Consider the following 19,011-nt stretch of genomic DNA (forward strand, 5'->3'; position numbering starts at 1 on the left):
ACCACAAAGCGTTGGCGAAGATGTAGAGAAATTGGAACCTTCGTACGCTGTTGGTGGGAATGCAAGATGGTGCGGCCACAGTGGAAAACAGTAAAAATGAAACGACCGTATGGTTTAGAAGTCCCACTTCCGGGTATTTTTCTGAAATAATTGCAATCGGGATCTCAAAAAGATATTAGCACTCTCGTGTTCACTGCAGCGTTGTTCACAACAGCTGAGATGTGGAAAAACCTAAATGTTCCTCCACAGATGAATGGTTAGAGAAGATGTGGTATATGCACACAATGGTGTGCTATTCAGCCAGAGAACAAATTGACGGTTGCTGGAGGCATGGGGGGAGGGGCTAAAGGGGTGATGGGCACTTGTGAGGATGAGCACTGGGTGTCATATGTAAGAGATGAATCACTGGGTTCTACTCCTGAAGCCAAGACTACACTGCATGTTAACTACCTTGAATTAACAAGTGAAATACTGATCACAGAAAAAGACTTCCCTGTGGGGCACAGACACAGGTGTCACGTGTCCTTCCACTTCACGTCTTTGTCCCTCAAGCTTTAGGGTCCGCGGCATCACCTTTGTCCTAGGCTTGTCCACACTGAACTGTCATCATTCGGATGCAGAAGGCAGGCCTTCTGTGGCTCAGCACTAAGGAAGAACTTTTTGCCAGTGCGAGCAGTTTGACGGTGAGGGAGGCTGCCTGAGGGGGCGGTGTGCACCTGCCATTGTCGTCCCTGGGCAACCACCTGAAGGGTCCTGTCGGGAGCTGAGGAGTCATCCTTCAACATATTGTGGTGTGTGTGTGTGTGTGTGTGTAGATGGCCAAGAAGGGTTGGGCCTAGTTACTCCTAACATGTTCCCAGTCCCGAAATTGAGGGGTTCAGGGGGCCAGTTGAAGCTCAGTGGGCGAAGATGGTTCTAGAAGATGAGGTCACAGAACTGGGAGGTTCCAGAAGCCTCTACGTCAGTCTGGAGCCTGCCCTCCCGCATCATTCTCTTAAAGCTGGGTGCCTGGGGCACTAGCACTATCATGGGGGTGTCCTGAGCTGAAGCAGGGTGTTGGGTCGCTGCTGCCGCCACTGTCACTGCTGTGTCAGCTCTGGTGGGGACGACACCTGATCAGTGAGCCCCCTTCCCCTCTTTCTGCAGCTGTTAACCAGTCCCTGGCTGGCCTGGCCAGAGAGGGGCATGGAAAAAGAAAGGTCGTGGTCAGAAATGGAGGGGGGTTAGTCCTGGGCTGGGAGAGCACCCAGCTGAGAGAGAGAGGAGACCTTGCTGGCAGGTGTCTGGTCTCTGAATTATCAGACCTCACTCCTTGTACACCTTGACCTGCCGTGAAACCCTCAAGATGAAATTAGTTTTAAATCTCTTGGCTACAAAAAGTCAAAAACAATCTCCATGTAGCAGTCAACTTGGTTTCTTCATCCATAAAGGGGGATATTACTCCTATGCCTCTTGAGTTGTTGAGAAGATTAGATGAGATTAAGTTAGAAAACATCCAGGAAAGGCCCAGCTCAGTGTCCGCCAGGTTTGGAGAACTCAGTGAGGTTCCCCTGACTCCTGACCTCCCCGCCTCCAACTTTGCTGGGGAGGGTTCAGGCTGTTGGGGTCAGGACCTCAGGATACTTCAGTTTCAGCCGCCACTCCAAACCAGCAGCTCTGCTTGATGCTTAGGATGTGAAGAGAAACAAGATGGCCATTGTTCTTTGGAAGTTCACTTCATGGTGGGAAAGACTCATGCATATTACAGTCCAGTGTGACAGAGGGACAGCAGAGGCACAGGGTGCTCGAGGAGTGTGGGGGTGTTGGAGAACTCAGCTCTGGTGTGACCCTTCAAGTATAGTAAGAGTTAGCCATGGAAAGGAAGGAGAGGGCTACTGCTTCAGACAGTGGGATCACCATGAGCGAACGGTATGGCATTACAGGAACTCACTGTGTGAGCGAAAAGAGGTCCACGTGGCTGGGTCACCAGGGGCCTTGTGGACCATGCCTAGGAGCAATGATGAAGGGAGCCAATGCAGGGTGTCAGGTGGCCAGGCTTTTTGTTTAAAAAAAAAAAAAACAACAACAACTCATGGTGGCAAATGTGTGTACAACAGTTCGGAAGAAGAGTCAGGACTAGACGTAAGGAGCCCACCAGCATGCCGTGATGGAGGTCTGAACTCTTGGAGGGAGGGTACAATCAGTGGCACTTTGGGATCTATGGTTAGGGAAGGGTGAAGGGGGGTAGTGACAGAAGGAGTGAAGAATGCCATCCATATTTCCAGTTTGGATAAGTGTGTTTAAAGCCAAGAATGTTTGAAACCCAGAAATGAAAGACTTAAAGGAAGCAGATTTTAGTGGGGACATCAGTTCTGTTTTGGACATGCTTAGTCTGAGGTGACTGTGGGATATCCAAGTGGAGATGTCCAGGAGGCAGCTGCACAGGACATCTACCGTTCTGGGGAAGATGGAATACGACGTCATCAGCCACGGGTGGCAGTTCACAGTGGGGCTGTCCACAGGGTATCCTGACGTGAAAGAGAGGAGGGAAAAAGGCTGACGAGCACGCCAGCACTTAAGACGTAGGCAGAGTGGAGTCCATAAAGGGAATCAGAAGAAATAGCCTGAGAAGAAGCAGGGGACCCAGGAGAGGGGGCATCATGGAAGCCAAGAGAAGGAAGAGAGGCCACAGGTGAATTGGTCAGCACTGAGAGGGGCTGCTGAGGGCCCCCGTGGGACGAGAAGTGACAAGGCCCATTGAACTGGGCAGAACAGTTTCAGGCGAGTGGTGGTGGTGCTGAAGCTAACCGTCATGGGGCTGAAAGCAAAAGGGGAGGTGAGAAAGGGGTAATTTTTCCCATAGACGTTTCCATGAGAAGAGAGGGAAAGAGACCAGTCAGTATAGATAATGATGAGACCCAAGCGCATCCATGCATCAGAGGAAGGAGAGGCGGTAGGAGGAGGTGCCGAGGACCCCAAGAGAGGAGAGGTGATCCATGGGGCAAGGTTGAGAGGCAGGAAAGGGTGAAATCTGGAGTTCGCAGATGCGACGGACCTTGACAAGCGCAGGGGCGATGCATGGTCTAGAGGGGTGGAGGTGAGCGGGATGAGGCCACTGCTGCCTCAGTGAGGCAGGAGGTGAGGTCTTCTGGGAGCTTGGGGGTGGGTCAGGGAGGGGAGGAGGCTTGCGGACAGCCATGAGTGTCTTGAATACTCTTTGAAGGAAATGGGAGAGAGAAAGCTGGCCAAGGACAAGCATTAGTGCTGGTGCCAGAAATACTCCATAATAGAAATAACTAACCTATTTATAGTACAAAGAGCTAAGTTCTCCCCGTGCCTTTCTCTTCTCATTCATTCTTTCAACAATCTTACGAGGCAGGTATTATTCACTTCCTCGTCGCATAGCTGAAGAAAATGAGGCTTGGGAAGTGTCCAAAGTCAGAGATGTTGAGCAGTGAGGAGGTGGGGTTCAAACTCAGGGCTCACTGAGAAGCCCCACCCTTAATCCACTTGTCACCCTCAGCGGCTTGAAGGCCCATTGGGGTTGGAGGTCAGGGGTTTTCAGGGACACCCTTTTGTGAGGTGTGTGGAGGTTTGTGTGTCTATCTCTGAAGGTGGACAGCAGGTGTGGTGGGATAGAGGTCACAGGAGAGGTGGGAAGATGTGTCAGGGGTTGGAGTCAAGGAGACACTGGAATGGGGGGTTGCCGGAGGAGGGGAGGGGGTAAGATGCAGGGATGGCAAGGCCATGGGAGTGGGTGGCTGAGACAGAGTGGAGGTCATAACCAGGGACGAATGTCCTCCGTGATATCGAGGGCTGGCCAACAGAGCCAGAGCTGAGAGGCAAGCCAAAGGAACCGAGGTCAGAGCTTCAAAGGAAAAAGGCTTTTGCAAGGTGATGGTTTAGAAAGGGTGGTACTGAAATGCAGGAGAGTTTCAGTACCACCTCGGGGCCATGTGTATGTGAAAGGGCTGCCCCCTTGGGAGGGCTGCTGGGTGGCAGTGTTGTACGGGGGACTTTATTTCAGTCCAGGCTCAGCACTAGGAGAGACTTCCTCTGATGGCCGGGTTTGAGGGACTGACTTACACTGTGATGACATTGCTGGGCCCTTGCCCTCCGGAAACACGTGCTCATGGCCATAACTCATGGAGCTCTGGAGTCCTGTAAACTTTGGTCTCATTCCAAATTTTGCCCCTTCCTAGTTGTGTAACACAGGGCTTTGGGATTCGATCATGCCTGGCAGGTGGTATGGAGCTCCAAATAGGCTCATGTTCTTCCCCATGTGGCCTCCCCTCTCAGCTGCTGGGGAAAGGACAGAGCAAGATGGAGAGGAGATGGCCTTAGGGAACCCTCTCCTGGATCTCGAATCTCAGAGGCGTGGCTGATGCTTCGTCAGGGCCGCAGGGGAGCTGATTTGCAATGTCGGAGCCTTCTGCCCCTTTCCCCAGGTACGCTCAGGCCCTGGTTTTCTTTTTCTTCCAAAGGGTAACCTTCTGTGACTGGACGGCCAGGGCTGTTGAGCCGCCTGCCATCTCAAAACCTAGCTGTGAGCCAGCGTGGCAGGGGCTGTGCATGGAAGCCAGGAGCCGGGCCCCCAGGAGGCAACTGTGCCCGCCGGGCATCATGCTGCTGGCCTTTGCTACTCTGCTCAGCTGCCTGCTCACCTCCGGCCAGGCCAAGGTCTACAGTCGCTGTGAGCTGGCCAGAGCCCTCCAGGATTTCGGCATGGAGGGATACCGGGGATACAGCATGGCTGACTGTGAGAACCCCTCTCCCTTCCACGCTGCCCCAGGCCCCCCCCAGGTGCCTCCCCTTCCTCCTAGCCTCCCTCCCCGCTCTCACTCAGGGAGTGTGGCCTTGGCAGTTTTCCGAGCTTCAGCTCTCCTTTGGACATCAAATGTTCTATGATGGGTAGGTGACACTCAGCACAAGCTCGATACATTAGAGGCAGGCCACAAGCAACCCGGTGAGCATTCTCCTTCATCCTCTACCCCTGCTGCTAAGGTCACCTGCCACGGGAACAGAATAGCTTAGTACCCTAATCATAATGGCCGCCAAGAGGATAGGATAGTCCCATTGACTTCTAGGGTAGACTGAGCAAACCAGTGAAACCAAACTTTTCAAGCTGCTGGTAGATTTTTGGGAAGCTGTGAAGTCCAGCCACATCTGGACTCATTTTGTTTTTTTTTTTTTTCTATTGCCTGCCTCCTTGCTAGCTCACCTGTGTCTTCCTCGTCTTGCCTCTAAAGATCTGGCTCTTTCTTGTTCATTCAGCCCACAAAGATTTCTTGGGCCCCACTGTGTGCTGAGCGGTAAGGTAGCAGGGAGGCTGCTCTAGGAGTCAGGAGGCCTGAGGGAACAGTCTCGACTCTTGCTCTTTGGTAGCTGTGGTGACCTTGAGTGAGTCACTTGCTCCCCTGAGCCTTGATGGAGTCATTTGCAAAGTAGGCGGGAGGCCAGCAGCCCTGACCACCTTGAAGCAGGAGCTGAGGCTCGGAGGAGCTACTGTGTGGCGTCAGCACCGTGAGTGTCCTGGTCTGTGCTGGCCTCAGTCATCTGACCCTCAGGCCCGCGTCTCCACCCTATGCAGGGGTCTGTCTTGCTTACTTCACAAGTGGCTTCAATACAGCTGCTGTGGACCATGAAGCCGATGGGAGCACCAACAATGGCATCTTCCAGATCAGCAGCCGGAAGTGGTGCAAAAATCTCAGCACAGATGTCCCCAACTGGTGCCAGATGTACTGCTCCGGTAGGGTTGGGCCTGAGCTTGGGGCTGCCTGGGGCCAGACCTCTGCACCTGCCTTTGCTTCTTTCCTGGGGTGGTTTGCTCCCCTTGCCTTTATCTCTGAGTGGGAATCTGAGTGGGAGACCCTCTGCGCCTCTCAAGGAGAGTGGGATGGGGCAAGTGATGAGCATGGGTCCTCCATGAATCTGATTTGGGGTCCCGGATGGGAGACTGTTCTGAGAGATATAGGAATGTGGGGAGGGGAGTGATACAGTGACAGGGATTGAGAGACAGGATTGCATTTAGGATTGTGGAAGGCGTGTGTGTGTGTGTGTGTGTGTGTGTAAGAGAGAGAGAAACAGAGTGTGGATGTCTAGCTCTGTCCCCTGTTCCCTCATCATGTTTCTCTGCCTCCCACCCCAGACTTGCTGAATCCTAACCTTAAGGACACTGTCATCTGTGCCATGAAGATAGCTCAACAGCCCCAGGGGCTGGCCAGCTGGTAAGTGACGTGGTCTGGAACCCCCCTGGGTGATGTGGCCAGGACTAGTGGACAGCAAGAGGGAAGTTTCTTTTCTGAGTGTTCACTTTGTCTTGGCCACCGTTCCCTGGTTTCACAATATACTTTGCACGTGACTTTCGACCATAGAGATCGCTATTTACGGACAACACGCTGAGTGTCAGGGAGGGTGAGGAATTCACTGCAGCTCATGGAGACAAGCCTGGCTCTCCCAAAATGTGCCTATGTTAGGGTGCCTGCCTACAGGTCCGCCAGACCCGGGTCTAGCCAACCTTGTCCGTCTGTTTGCTTCTTTAACTGTGGCATCTTCATCTAAACTAACTTTGGTAGAAAAGCCCAAGATGCATGACGGATCAAGGAAGCAATTCCTTGCTTGAAGCATGGGTGGGCGCCCAGGAGCCTCATCCTGTCAACTTTCTCTTTTCCTGCCTGTTTCCCACAAGATGGCCTTTGCAGCCACCATCCTCACAGGCAAGGGAGTTGGATGAGCATCTCATGGGGCACTGGACTAGATCTTTGGTTCGCAGAGTGGCGTCTGAGGCAGTGGCCCTACAGCCTTCTCTGATGGGGGTCTCACTGCTTAGTCTCCAACCTCCCTTTCCCCACGTTTCTGGATAAGAGACCAGCAGGGGCGGAATGTGGGGAGGGTGAAATACACTAGGTGGCCGCAGCCCCGGAACTAAAGACAGATGTGACTGTCACAAGGCAGGTAAAGCAGTCTGGGAGGCAGTGAATGTCAGCCCAGGAGTGGAGGGAAGGGAGAGAGACTAGAGGTAGGGGGATGGTGGGGAAGCCTTTGCAGCAATCCAGGTGAGAGATCTAGGGTCTGCACTAGGACAGTTGCAGGGGTGATGGACAGGAGGGGGGTTGGCTAGGAGGGCTGTGGAGGAGGCATGGGGACAGATGATATGTGGCAGTGAGGGAGAGGACAAGGTAGAAATGACTGTGAATCTAAAGAAGGTTCAAGATGTGCCTTGACAATGGCTACAGCTTTGGAGATGTGTTGGCCTGGGAACAGTTGACATTCCAGGACCAGAATCTGGAGTGGGGCAGGATTGGCAGGACATAACACACAGCTATAAGGTCAGGAAGGGTGAGTGCAGGCTCGGCAGGAGTCTAAGGGTTTGAGGCCTTGGATACCCCACCCTGGGATGGAAGACATGGGTCCTTTTGGGTTAAAGGAAAGAACAGCTCTTTTATGCACTGGGAGTAAATTGATGTCAGGTATCACCCCTGAGATGTGGCTGAGGCTAATAACAGGCTGTGGTTCCAGAAAGTAGAAAGAGACGGTTTATTTCTTTCACCTGCACATACTGAGAGTGCCAGGCTCTGTGCTGGGTGCTGGGCTTCAGAGAGGCTGAGATCCAAGTCTTTGTCTTCGAGGGTCTCACAGTCTAATGGGAGAGACAAACGAGCCAGGTGACCACACTTCATTGATGGATCTATAGAGGCCCTTTAGGGGCACAATTGGTCATTGGGCTCTTTGACATTGACATCGTGGAGTTACCAAAGCTTGGAACCCCTGACAACTTGGGACTGCAGCACCCCAGGATCTTGTTTATCTTCCTTCTTCAAGATGCTAATGTGAGTCAGGAGCAAGGTAATGGTCCTGAAAGAGCCCGTAAACTATAGTTACCAACAATTGAAAGACCAGAACCGGTAGCCAAAGAGACGTGGCTGTGGCTATAGTTCTGTCATTTACTAGCTACGGATCTTGGGCAAGTAATTTACATCTGAGTCTCAGTGTTTGATCTGGAGTATAGGGAACATGATACCTGCTTAATCTATGTTGTAGGGCTGCCGAGGGTGGGGGAGTGCAGACACATGAGTGAGGGATAGGACAGTGTTATGTAGACTGTAAAGGGCTGTACGCTTGTAAGGTGGCATTACTGTCAGCAGAAGGAGCATGGTGTAAGAAAAGAGCACTGGACTAGGGCTCTGGACGCCAGGAGTCCAGGCCTTTGCCCCTGCCTTCCGGGTGAACTTGAACAAATTACCTTGTATCTCTATTGGTAAAATAAGGAGCCTAGACAGATGACTTTTTAAGGGCTGTTGTCGTCCCTTTTTACCCCTTCTTTGTTAGTTAATGGGGTTTACTTGTCCCTTTTTCCCTTTCTAGCCCCTTTCCTTACCTCACTTCTGGTTTAGAGCCCACACTTCCTGTTCTTCTCTGAGCAGGGACTAAAGGCTGCAGCTGATTTGGTCTCTCCTCTTCCCCATCCCTCACCCTCAGGGAGGCCTGGAGGCGTCACTGCCAGGGCAAGGACCTCAAGGACTGGGTGGATGGCTGTGACCTGTAGGATCCTCTGTGGATGGACCGGGCCACGCACAGCAGGCTGGGAGATGTGGTGTGGTCTCTGACGCAGGCTTGGGAAGACAAGCCAACCAATAAAGAGTGGTTTAACCCAAGTGTGGTTCTCTGCTATCACTGTGTTTCCTGATGGCATGTCAGAGCCAGAGCATCTCAGGGTTTCCTCACCGTCCAGCTGGGCTGGGCTGCAGGTGGGCTCCAGAAAGCCTACCATGGAAGTCTTGCTTCCATTTCTGGAGGCCTGGCGGGGGGGGGGGCGGAGGAGGGGGTCAGTGCCTCCCTTGCCCATGCCTGGTAGAGTTTCCTAGACCCTCTACCTGGATCTAGGTTTGCTAGATTTAGCTAAGCAAAAAACGATAACCAAAACACGATGCTTGAGTTAAATTTGAATTTTGGATACACGACAAATATATTTTACAACATGTGTGTTTCTAATATTGCATGGAATGCACTTATATTAAAAAACTGTGTGTTATGTACCTGAAACTCAGACTTAGCTAGGTGTCCTATATTTTATCTGGTAACCTTACCCGGGTCTGGTGTGGTGTACCCCTGGCTTATCTGGGAGGGTCCTTGGGACATTTATTTTCTGTGACTCTGGTCACAGGGGTGGCCACAGTGCCCTGGCCCTCCAGTTGGTGACTGTTAACACACTGGCAGAAGCCATGGAGGGGTGGTGGGTGGTGAGTGGAGACCGCTACCCTGGGCTTCAGCTAGGTTCTCACCCTGCTCTCCAGTGTCCTCTAGTGGCAAGAACTTCAAGTGCTGGTGGCCACCACAGCCTGGGTAAGGAAGTTACCCCTTGCCCTGCTGACCCTTGCTGGGAGGCTGGAGGATTGGGTGGAGGGTGTGGATGGCTTTCAGGCAGCACACCATACTTCTCTGCTTTCCTCAATATGTGGGAAGCTCTGAAGGAGGCGGCGCTGTCTCCCATTCACCTCGAGCTCAGAGTCCTCAGGATGGATGTGTCTGAAGGAGGAAGGTGGGCAGAGTCTCAGGATCACTGTGGATGTGGTGGCAAGAGAAGTATCTGAGGTGATGTCTGAGAGTTTGAGCCCTGAGTTGAGACTGTAGATTCTTCTGGAAAGGACTCAGAGAACCCTGCAGTTCTCTGCACGGTTGGCATCTCCCAGGGAGAAGAGATGACTGGGATGTTGACCGCCCCTCCCTACCAACCTGCCATCTCCAAATCCACTGGTCAGCAAACAGCAGAGGGTGTCTGAGTTCCACAGTTGATGAGGCAGGCCAGTCTCCTGTCCGCTGCTGGCCTCGTGTTGGGTTGCTGGCATCACCAGAGTATAGTTGGCCCTGCCTCGTGTCCCACCTCCCCAGGGGAGCTTTTGACTCCAAGTCAAGGTGATGCTAAAGCTTGAGGGTTACTCACACAAGTGGACAGTGGTGAAGGAGAAAGTCCTTGCTGGGAGTTGGGGGTCTGGGGGATCAGTGATGAACGGATACATTCTCATTAAGTTGTAGGGAGATACTGCTCTCTTTTTAGTATCAAAGCAACACTGTGCCTACCATGTGCCATGCATCACTGAATCTAGACCCTAGAGCAATTATTATGATGGGGATCTCCTTGTTATCCCCATTCTACAGATAAGGAGACAGGAGAGATAAATTTGTACCCAGGTCAATATGATTCCATGTGTGCTCTTAGGTCATTGTACTTTGCAGAGAGGTGGTTGTTCTGGGTCACCTGAAGTCCGCTCTCTTGCTCACCTGGCTGGAGACCCTTGGCCCATAATCTCTGGATGATTCATACAGTCTATTTCAACTTCACTTTATGTTTCTGCTGCTTGCAATCAGTTGATTGCTCCACTGAGTGCCATTCACTCTGGAGTGGGTAGTGAGGCCCTCAGATAGATGCAAGAGTTATTAAAAGGACTTGGAGGCTCTAGGCTGGTGTGATGGCCTTGGGGCCCCTAAAAATGGGACTGGGAAGCAGTCAGGCTTGGACAAAGGATCCTGGAGGCCTGGTGGTGGACCAGAAGCAGGTAGTGACAGAAGAGAAGAATCCGGGAGAGAGCCCTCATCTGTGCATGAGGGGTAAATGGTCTATATTTAACCTGGAAGTTTCAATTTCTAAGTGATGTGCTCAGGTTGAGGACAGTAACCAGGCTATGTCCTGGCATCTCCCTGCTTCCACATCACATTCTCGCCCCACATTCCATTGTTCATTATGTCCAGTCTGTCTTACCTTTTTATTTAAATTTAAATTTAAATTTATTTTATTTTACTTTTTTGAGGGGGAGGAGGGGCAGAGAGAGAGGGAGACAGAATCCAAGGCAGCTCTAGACTCCGAGCTCTCAGCACAGAGCCCAATACAGGGCTCGAACTCACGAACCATGAGATCATGACCTGAGCCGAAATCAAGAGTCAGACACTTAACCTACTGAGCTACCCAGATGCCCCTCTTTTACCTTTTTAATATATCTGAAAACTGTCCCTTCTTTCCATCTCAGATACCACTATTTTAAACTCAAGCCCTTGGCACTTTTTTCCTAGGATGACTGCAATTTGGCCTTGTGAGGATGTCCCTTGCCATCCCGCCTCCTCCCTTCCAGTGAGCTTTCCACCCTGTTACTCCCTTGCATTCTGGCCACAGTGACTTTTCTCATCTTCAGGTTAAAGACCAAGTTCCTCGGCTTGGTACACAAGATCTTTCATGAGGCCGGCTCAGCCAACACCTATACATCATCTCTTAATTGTTCAGAAAATTTGCTGTGGCTGGTTTGCATCCCTGGCATCCCTGGGTGTAGCATGCTGCTTCATATCTGTCACCAGCCCCTGCCACTCTTCCCCGTCATTACACTCCAGCTGATCAATGCTGTCCTTTGAGGCAATAGGCTTGTTTTCAAAGAAGGGCTTTCACACCTGCCCTTTGTCTTCCTGAAATGCCATTTCCTCAGATCTTTGCATGGCTATTCCTTTCTCTTCCACCAGCTCTTGTCTCCATCTCACTTCCTCAGATTGACTTCTCTGACCCCTGTAGCTGAAGGAAACTCCTCTCCCCTCCTGTCACTGTCTTACCTCCGTAGCGTGTATTACTGTCTGAGATGATTTCATGCACGTGTGAATTTACATACATCCTTTTTCAATCTCCTTATACTAGATTGTAAACACCATGAGGGCAGGAGATGGGTCTGTTCCTTCTATTTCCAGCACTTGGAATAGTGGCTGGCACATAGTGGGTTCTCAGTGCATGAATGAACCTGTTGAATGCATGACTGATGCATGAAAGAATGAATGGTAGGCGGTCAGCTAATGTTTGCTGAATCAGTGAATGAATGAGCCCTGATACCTTTCAAGAGAGCAGCAATTCATGCAATGGTATTAAGTACCAGCTATGTGTCAGGCCCTAGACATCCCTCAAGATGGACCTGCTGCCCCTCCTGAGCCCCCTTGGGGAGACTTTCTACCTCTCAGGGGGACCACCCTGGCCACTTTTCATCCAAATGCCACTTACTTCCCCCTTGGCTATGTCTTATAGACAGAGTTCAGCATGATTTGGGAAGAGCTGGCACAGTGTTCCCCCTGCCCCCTCTTTTATCTTCGCTGCCTGACCCTGAGAAAGTCACTCCACCTCTCTGAGCCTCAGTGTTCCTCAGGGGCCAGAAGAGCTGATAAAGGCCACCTTGCAATACTGTGTCGATCACATAATATAGAGCAGTGTGGCACCTAGTACAGGGCCTGGCACAGCAGGGTGGAGGGGGGGCGCTAAGAAATAGTGGCCCCTTGTTTGGTTTCCCTGAGCTCTGGGGGTCCACCTGGGGAGGAATGGTAAGCATATGTCCTGCCTATCTTGGGATCTGGGGCATACCTGGGAAGCCTGCGCCATGTCCTCAACAGTTTGCTAAGACAGAGGAGGAGAAGATGGGAGACTGTGGGAAGGGGAAGCAGAAGGAGAAGGGGAATGGTTTGGACAAGGTGGCAGAGATTTCTACAGAAAGCAGGGAGAATGAAGTACGTTATTTTCCCTTTTTTTAGTCCAAGTCAGCTCATTCTTGACTAGTGTGGCTCCAGGAGACTAATGGGACATGGGATTTTCTAGATCTTCTGTGCTGAGTGGGATGAATGCTCCAGAAGATGATTGGCTCCCTAAGGTGTTATCTCTTCTCTACCTGGAGGTACATCTGAAGCAGGCAGAGACTCCTGGCAGCTGAGGGGGATTCTGCCAAGCTCTCTTCTTGAGCTGGGTTCCTGTGCTCTGCCTGGGAGACTCGCCATCTCAGCTGGGTACACCTATTTTCTTTCCACTCCAGGCACTGGCCTGAAGCTTCCAGAGTGGGAAGCTGGCCTGGTCAGACGGGGTCCAGCCCTTACTGAACACCTCCTATGGGGTGGCATATGTGTGACCACTTCCTGCCTATGGCCAGCATTACAAACTGAGCACAAGCCTCTCTTCTACAATGTGCCCAGAATGCTTCCTGATGCTTCAGTAGAAGCCACTGTCCATGAGTTGGCAGGTAAGAAGGGCGGGGCTTCATCATGTGTCAGGCACCACACTGGTTCTTTCCATAGTTCATCTCATTACCCTCACAGCATGCTTAAGAAGTAGAGATTTTTAGGAGGAAACTGAGTTCCAGAGAAGTTCTAGAGTTTGGCCACGGTAATGCAGTTGGTGGAGCTGGGATTCAGATGGAGCCATTGGACCCCAAAGGCTGTGCTTTGTCCTCGGCATGTCAGGTCCCCACAGCTGACCAGCCCATGGACTTTAGCTGGCGGGACTCCTGGGGTTGGGAAAGCACAGTGGAGGGAGGGCAGTGGAGAAACTAGCCCACTCCCATTCATCAGGGGTCTGTCTTTCCCAGATCCCCCAGGTTCTTCTCTGCCTCTAAGCCTGTGCTCTGGTATTTGCCTGTCAGGCAAGGCTTTAGCCAAAACCTGCACCACCTCAGCCCTGCAGACACAAGGGGTGCACTGTGCCTTGTGCACCTTGGCTGTAGCTCTCTCACCGCTCAGATTCTTGCATGCACATCTGTGGCCCGCCTCTGCCCAGCTGGATCCCAAGCCCCCGAAGCTGTGTCTTCTTGGTATATGAACCCACAGTGCCTGGCACATAGTGGGCCCACAGAAAATGTCCATGGGGTGAGGGATTCTGGACAGAGACCCTGCCTGGCAGTAGGATATCTTCTTCCAACTGTTCCTTGACTTCCTCCAAGACTGGTTGAGTTGGGTATGCTTGGGTGCCCACCAATCGCTTTGTCTTGGCCCTTTTTCTTTCTTTTTGATGCAAAACGGTGATTTTATTAAAGCACGGACACAGGACCCATGGGCAGGGAGAGCTGCCTGTCTTGGGCCTATTTTAACTTGGATATAATTCCTTTTGAAAGGACACCACAAAGTCTGAATTCTTCTAAAGACAAATGGCCCATGATGGTGATAAGTTAGCCACATGAGCCACTTCCTTCAGAGGCATGGCGTGGAGAGCACCTTCAAGGAGAGAAGACATTCAAATTCCCCATCCCAATGCATCACTCACAGGCATTATCAGGGGCTGTTTATTTATTATTATTATTATTATTAATTGTGGTTGTTTTCAAGTAAAAAAATTTTTTTAAATGTCTATTTATTTTTGAGAGAGAGAGAGATTGGGGGAGGGCCAGAGAGAGAGAGAGAGGGAGACATAGAATCCAAAGCAGGCTCCAGGCTCTGAGCTGTCAGCACAGAGCCCTACGTGGGGCTCAAACTCACAGACCGCAAGATCATGACCTGAGCTGAAGTCAGTCTCTTAACCAACTGGGCCCCCCAGGCCCCCCATTGTTATTTTGTTTTTTAAAGAAAAAACAACATTACCCTCCTGCTCGGAAATGAATGAGATGTCAACAGTCGTGTGTGTCTGGGGCTCAATAGCCCCCAGAGAACAGAAGGCATGCATTTCCTGCATGTGTACGGTGGGGCCAGTGGTCACGTTCCTTAAGGACCCGGCCACAGGGATGTTTGCAAAGCAAGCTGCAGCTGCTTTCTATGTATGCAGGTCTCCTCAGTCCTCAAAATCATTGCATGCATAAAATAATTTTATGAAATCACATCTCAAGGTTCTCTGTTCATATTCATTTTCTGCTCGCTCATTCATTTTGCCATCTGTGGGAACTCATTAGCACACAAGCTGCAGCAGGTGCCAAAGGTTTAAAAAAAAATTATGGGGGGAGAAACTTGAAATTGATCAAATCCTACCTATCTTTTCTTTTTCCCTCCTGTAAATTGAAAAATGACAGCCATTATGTCATTTTAGGAGAAGTGTTGGTTGCTCTTTGTGGTGCTGTGGCGCTTTTGAGAAGGAAAGGTTGGCTCTTTCTGGACCAGGGAATCTTTGCCTAGCCTCAGGGCATCCCTAGGGGGTCGCAGATGGGCTTTGGGGGTCCATAACCCTCCTATAATAAAACTTATATATCTCAGTGACCATGTGCATTTTTTTCCCCTGGGGAGAGAGCTCATAGCTTTCATTTTATTTTGAATCCAAACAAGATTAAGATTCCATGTTTGACAAGAAGAAAACAAAAGAAGAAAAGATAGAAAGTATTTTCCTTAGCCCATTGAAGCCTCATAATTACCCTGAAAACCAGGCATCATTAAATACTTGTTTAAATGCCTGACTCCCATTCTCAGCCTGCGCTCATAGACTCTATGACTCTTCTATGACTCTATGACTCATAGACTCCCGCCAAGGGATTATTTGTTTGTTTCCTACCCCCTCTTCTTATATAGGGGGGAAACTGAGGCCCAGAGAAGTGAAGTAGGTTGTCCAAAGTTAACTTTGGTCGGTTTACTGCAGAAATGGGTTGGAAAGTCAATCCTTGACTCTCTGTAGCCTGTGCCGCTGTTGTTTTGCTCTTGCAAAGTCAGTGAGCATAGAGTTGGGCAAATGTTAAACTGAATTAGTAAGAGACTCTCCGCCTCCCGCCTGTCCTTGGGCTGGATTGGTTCCCCCTGACCTGTTTCTTGATCCCCAGGGAACTTCTGGCCCCAAACACACCCAACCTATTAGTCCTAGGAATATTCAGATGCATGCACGAGATGATTCCATGTGCCAGGAGTCTCCGAGGAATGAAATAAACCAGATCCTGGCTGGGAAATACTGTCATATGCACTGGGAAGGCAGGGAAAAGAGCTGAAGGGCCTTAGTGACAGCATGCCCCTCATTCTTTGCACCTGCCTGTCTCTCAGTGGTCATTGTGGACAGTTTCCCCTTGCCCTTCTTTGCTCAGATTCCCTGGACCTACATTGGTGGTGTCCTTGCTCTAGCGCCCCTCCCCCCCCCACGCTTGGTGGGTGCTGTTCTCTCCTTCTCCTTCCATTGCAGAACTTGTAGTCGTCTGTCTACTTGTCAGAATTCCCTGCTCACATGGTAAATCCCTTGGAGGCAAGTGCCTGGCACACACTGGACAGCCAATCAATGGGAGTCACAATCAATAGTGATCCTGTGTTCTTCCTGTGTTTCCCCTTCCCAGCTACGCCAGGAAACTTGTTCTACGCAGCGTGAGGTTGCCCTGGCTGTGAGTGGATCAGGGCGGGCGGCATCCATGGCCTCTTGGAGCCCCCTTTTCTAATCTGTAATGGGGAGCTCATGCACTGCTGTTTTCTGGAGGGCCTCACCTCTGCTTCGAGTTTAACTCTCAAAATCAAATGAACACCTCCGAGTTTGTGGAGGAAGAGGTCCCAGGTTTCTCCTTGGGTCTCTAGGGTTAGGCAGGCCGAACTGAGCTTCCCCTGAGTGAACACAGGTACCCACCAAGATCACGCCCCTGGGTACCTGTGTTCTACCTCTCCCTTCCGCCTTCCCAGTTCGCCAAGAACCTTTCTCCAGAGACCCTCTGTGAACCTTTCTCACCAGGCGTGCTCATGAAGACTCTTACAAAAATAGCTGCAAGCTGGAAAAAGGAAAATAAAATAACTCTGTTTCTCTCTGCCAAAAACAACAAAGCAACAGTGTGCCCGCAGCCAGCTCAGTCCCTGGCATGGCTGTACTCACAGAACGGCTTACTCCCTTTCCTCTCCCTGACTGCAGCCAACTCCGCTGATTCTATTTCTGAGGTTACGTGCCGTTATTTGATTGCTCGATCGATTGATTGATTGATCGATCTGGCCCTTTGACGTCACTGATAATTCTACCTTGTGTTTTGGACTGGTGACTGTTCCAAACGCCCGGCCTTCTTCTCATCCTTTGGGCCACTCTTGGAAATGTGCCACAGCCCTAAGTCTCTTCTGTCTACCAAATGTCCCCGGGTCTTCACTAAGGAAATGATTACACACATGGCTACTTGTTTGTAATGATAAGAAAAAAAACACCTCGCCCCTCCCAAGAATTCAGGCATACAACTGTGTCTTTGGTTAACCACTGGATAACAGCAATCAGCAGCTGGCTATTAATTTACTCTTTCGAATTTCCTGTCTCTTTCCCTTTAAACTGGTTCAGTATGCAGGCCTGCTCCAAGATGAACAAAACCAGAATCCCCAAATCGGAAGGGGTGTGTACGTAGGTGAGCCATGAAGCAATCCAAATCCATGAGAATATTCTGTGCTCCATCACAGATTGATCTGAAGTTGTTTTTTTTTTTTTTAAAGGAAGCCAGAAATCCAATGAAGCAGTTCAAATTGCAACTTAAGATATAGATTTTTAAAACATTTATGAAACTGTTAAACTGGAACAAGGCAGAAACCTCCAATAGATTCCCAACTCACTGATTAGAAATTTCATTTGTTCCTGTCCCCGATGGGAGCAGCCTGAGGACATTTGCTGTTCCTCTGTATCTGACAGTCTAGGCACCAGTAGGATATTTTCCAGCCTGATGCAGTGAGGCGTGTGTTTGTCTGAGGAGAAGGACTTCCACACTCCCTGGGAAAGTCTGGAAAAATGATTACTTTCAGTGCTTCTTTTTTTGTGTCATCTTGGTGGGTCTAGAATGGAATTATGAGCCTGGGAGCTTGGGAGTATAGTTTTGGCATGGCCACCGACTCACTGTGTGACACAAGGCAAGTCCCTCCCCGCCTCTCCTGGGTCTGCTCATTTGTTTTTGTTTTTGTTTTTCTCAATATGTGAAATTTATTGTCAAATTGGTTTCCATACAACACCCAGTGCTCATCCCAAAAGTTGCCCTCCTCAATACCCATCAACCACCCTCCCCACCCTCCCACCCCCAGGTCTGCTCATTTGGAAAATGAGAGCTATAGTCTATATGGTCCAAAGGGCCTTTGGTAGGTAGAATAATGGCCCCCAAAGACGGCCACATCTTAATCCCTGCAACTTGTGAATATATTACTCTACATGGCAAAAGAGACTTTGAAGTGTGTGATTAAGTTAATGACCTTGAGATGGGGACATTATCACGGGTTATCAGGAGGGCCTGATCTAATCAAAAGAGTCCCTCTAAAGTGGAAGAGGGAGGCAGGAGAGGGTCTGGGATAGAGGGAGATGTGACCCAGGAGGTCACGGTTGTGTGCTGCAAGGACTCCACCCATCATTGCCAGGTTGGCTGATGGAGGCAGAGGCCACCAGCCACAGAACGTGGGTGGCCTCTGGGAGCTGGAAAAGGTGAAACGGTTTCTCCTCCTGAGCCTCCGGAAGGAAGACAGCCTTGCTGACACTTAGATTTTAGCTCAGGGAGAACTGTGTCCACCTTCTGACCTTCAGAATCCAGAGACAATAAATCTGTGCTTTAAGCCACCGTGTTTGTGGTAACCTGTTACAGCGGTGACAGAAAACTAAAACAGGGCGCCTTCCAGCAACCTTGCACTCAGTCCCTAAGGATTAAAGCCCAGCTTTGGCAATAGCCTTGCACATCCCCGCGCTGAAAGGGTGCTTGGGAGGAGGCATCTCAGGGATGCTGTGTCCCATCTGCTTCCTGGCCACCGCGTGTGTGAGCGTGGCTGGTCTGATTTGTCCCCCTGCGCAGGGGGAGCAGAGCCTCACGTGCCTCAAGTCTGAAGGGGCCTCTGGAGATCCTCTGCGAAGACACGGGTACAGTATTATTTTCATCCTCAAATTAAGGGAACTGAGTCCAGAGAGCACAGCTGCCGAGAGAAGGAGACGGGGCGGGCGCTCCTAGCTCCTGCTACCTGGTTCTTCTCATTTGGTCACTGGGGAAATACCTCTTCCTTGTGCTCGTGGATCGGGCAGGGGAGAGGCGGGGAGAGGGAGGATGATGGTGAGAGACTGGAAGGTAGAGCAAGGGCCAGGCAGTGTTTTCTGCGCATCTGTGCGTGAGGAGGAAGGCGCCAACCATACGAGGCTTTAGGGAAGACCTTGAGTTGGTAGTGATGGGGGAGTGGGGAAAGGGAAAGTTAGGCTACAGGCACCATCCCCTTGGAATTAACATGATGCCGTGAAGACACAGATTCTGCCTGGACAGGAAGCTCTCTCTTGCCGCAGCAGGCACCTCCCCACTAGGCACCTCCACCCTCCGATCCTGCCTGGACATCCTCTCAGCAGTAGCGGGAGTGAGGCGGAAAGCCAGTGTGGCCTCTGCAGGGACA

The 19,011-nt window shown here is 50.8% G+C and overlaps 1 protein-coding gene across 1 annotated transcript; it reads left to right on the forward strand.

The window, feature by feature from the left end:
* The first annotated feature begins 4,474 nt into the window (after positions 1-4,474).
* On the forward strand, positions 4,475-8,524 carry SPACA3 (sperm acrosome associated 3). The gene is made up of 4 exons (XM_047080422.1): positions 4,475-4,738; positions 5,570-5,728; positions 6,128-6,206; positions 8,458-8,524. The coding sequence occupies exons 1-4, from the start codon at positions 4,552-4,554 to the stop codon at positions 8,522-8,524; spliced, it is 492 nt and encodes a 163-aa protein (XP_046936378.1). The 5' UTR covers positions 4,475-4,551.
* The last annotated feature ends 10,487 nt before the right edge of the window (positions 8,525-19,011 follow it).

The sequence above is a fragment of the Lynx rufus genome, unplaced genomic scaffold (assembly GCF_022079265.1).
Source record: "Lynx rufus isolate CCGP_SWC_20201006 ecotype Redwood Valley unplaced genomic scaffold, mLynRuf1.p SCAF_18, whole genome shotgun sequence".
Lineage (NCBI taxonomy): Eukaryota > Metazoa > Chordata > Mammalia > Carnivora > Felidae > Lynx > Lynx rufus.

What these genes read in the sequence shown, in the direction of transcription:
- SPACA3 (XM_047080422.1), top strand. Translation starts at nt 4,552, where the DNA reads ATGGAAGCCAGGAGCCGGGCCCCCAGGAGGCAACTGTGCCCGCCGGGC. An exon ending in GGGATACAGCATGGCTGACT is followed by an intron (nt 4,739 to 5,569) that starts GTGAGAACCCCT and finishes CACCCTATGCAG; the next exon opens with GGGTCTGTCTTGCTTACTTC. An exon ending in GTGCCAGATGTACTGCTCCG is followed by an intron (nt 5,729 to 6,127) that starts GTAGGGTTGGGC and finishes CTCCCACCCCAG; the next exon opens with ACTTGCTGAATCCTAACCTT.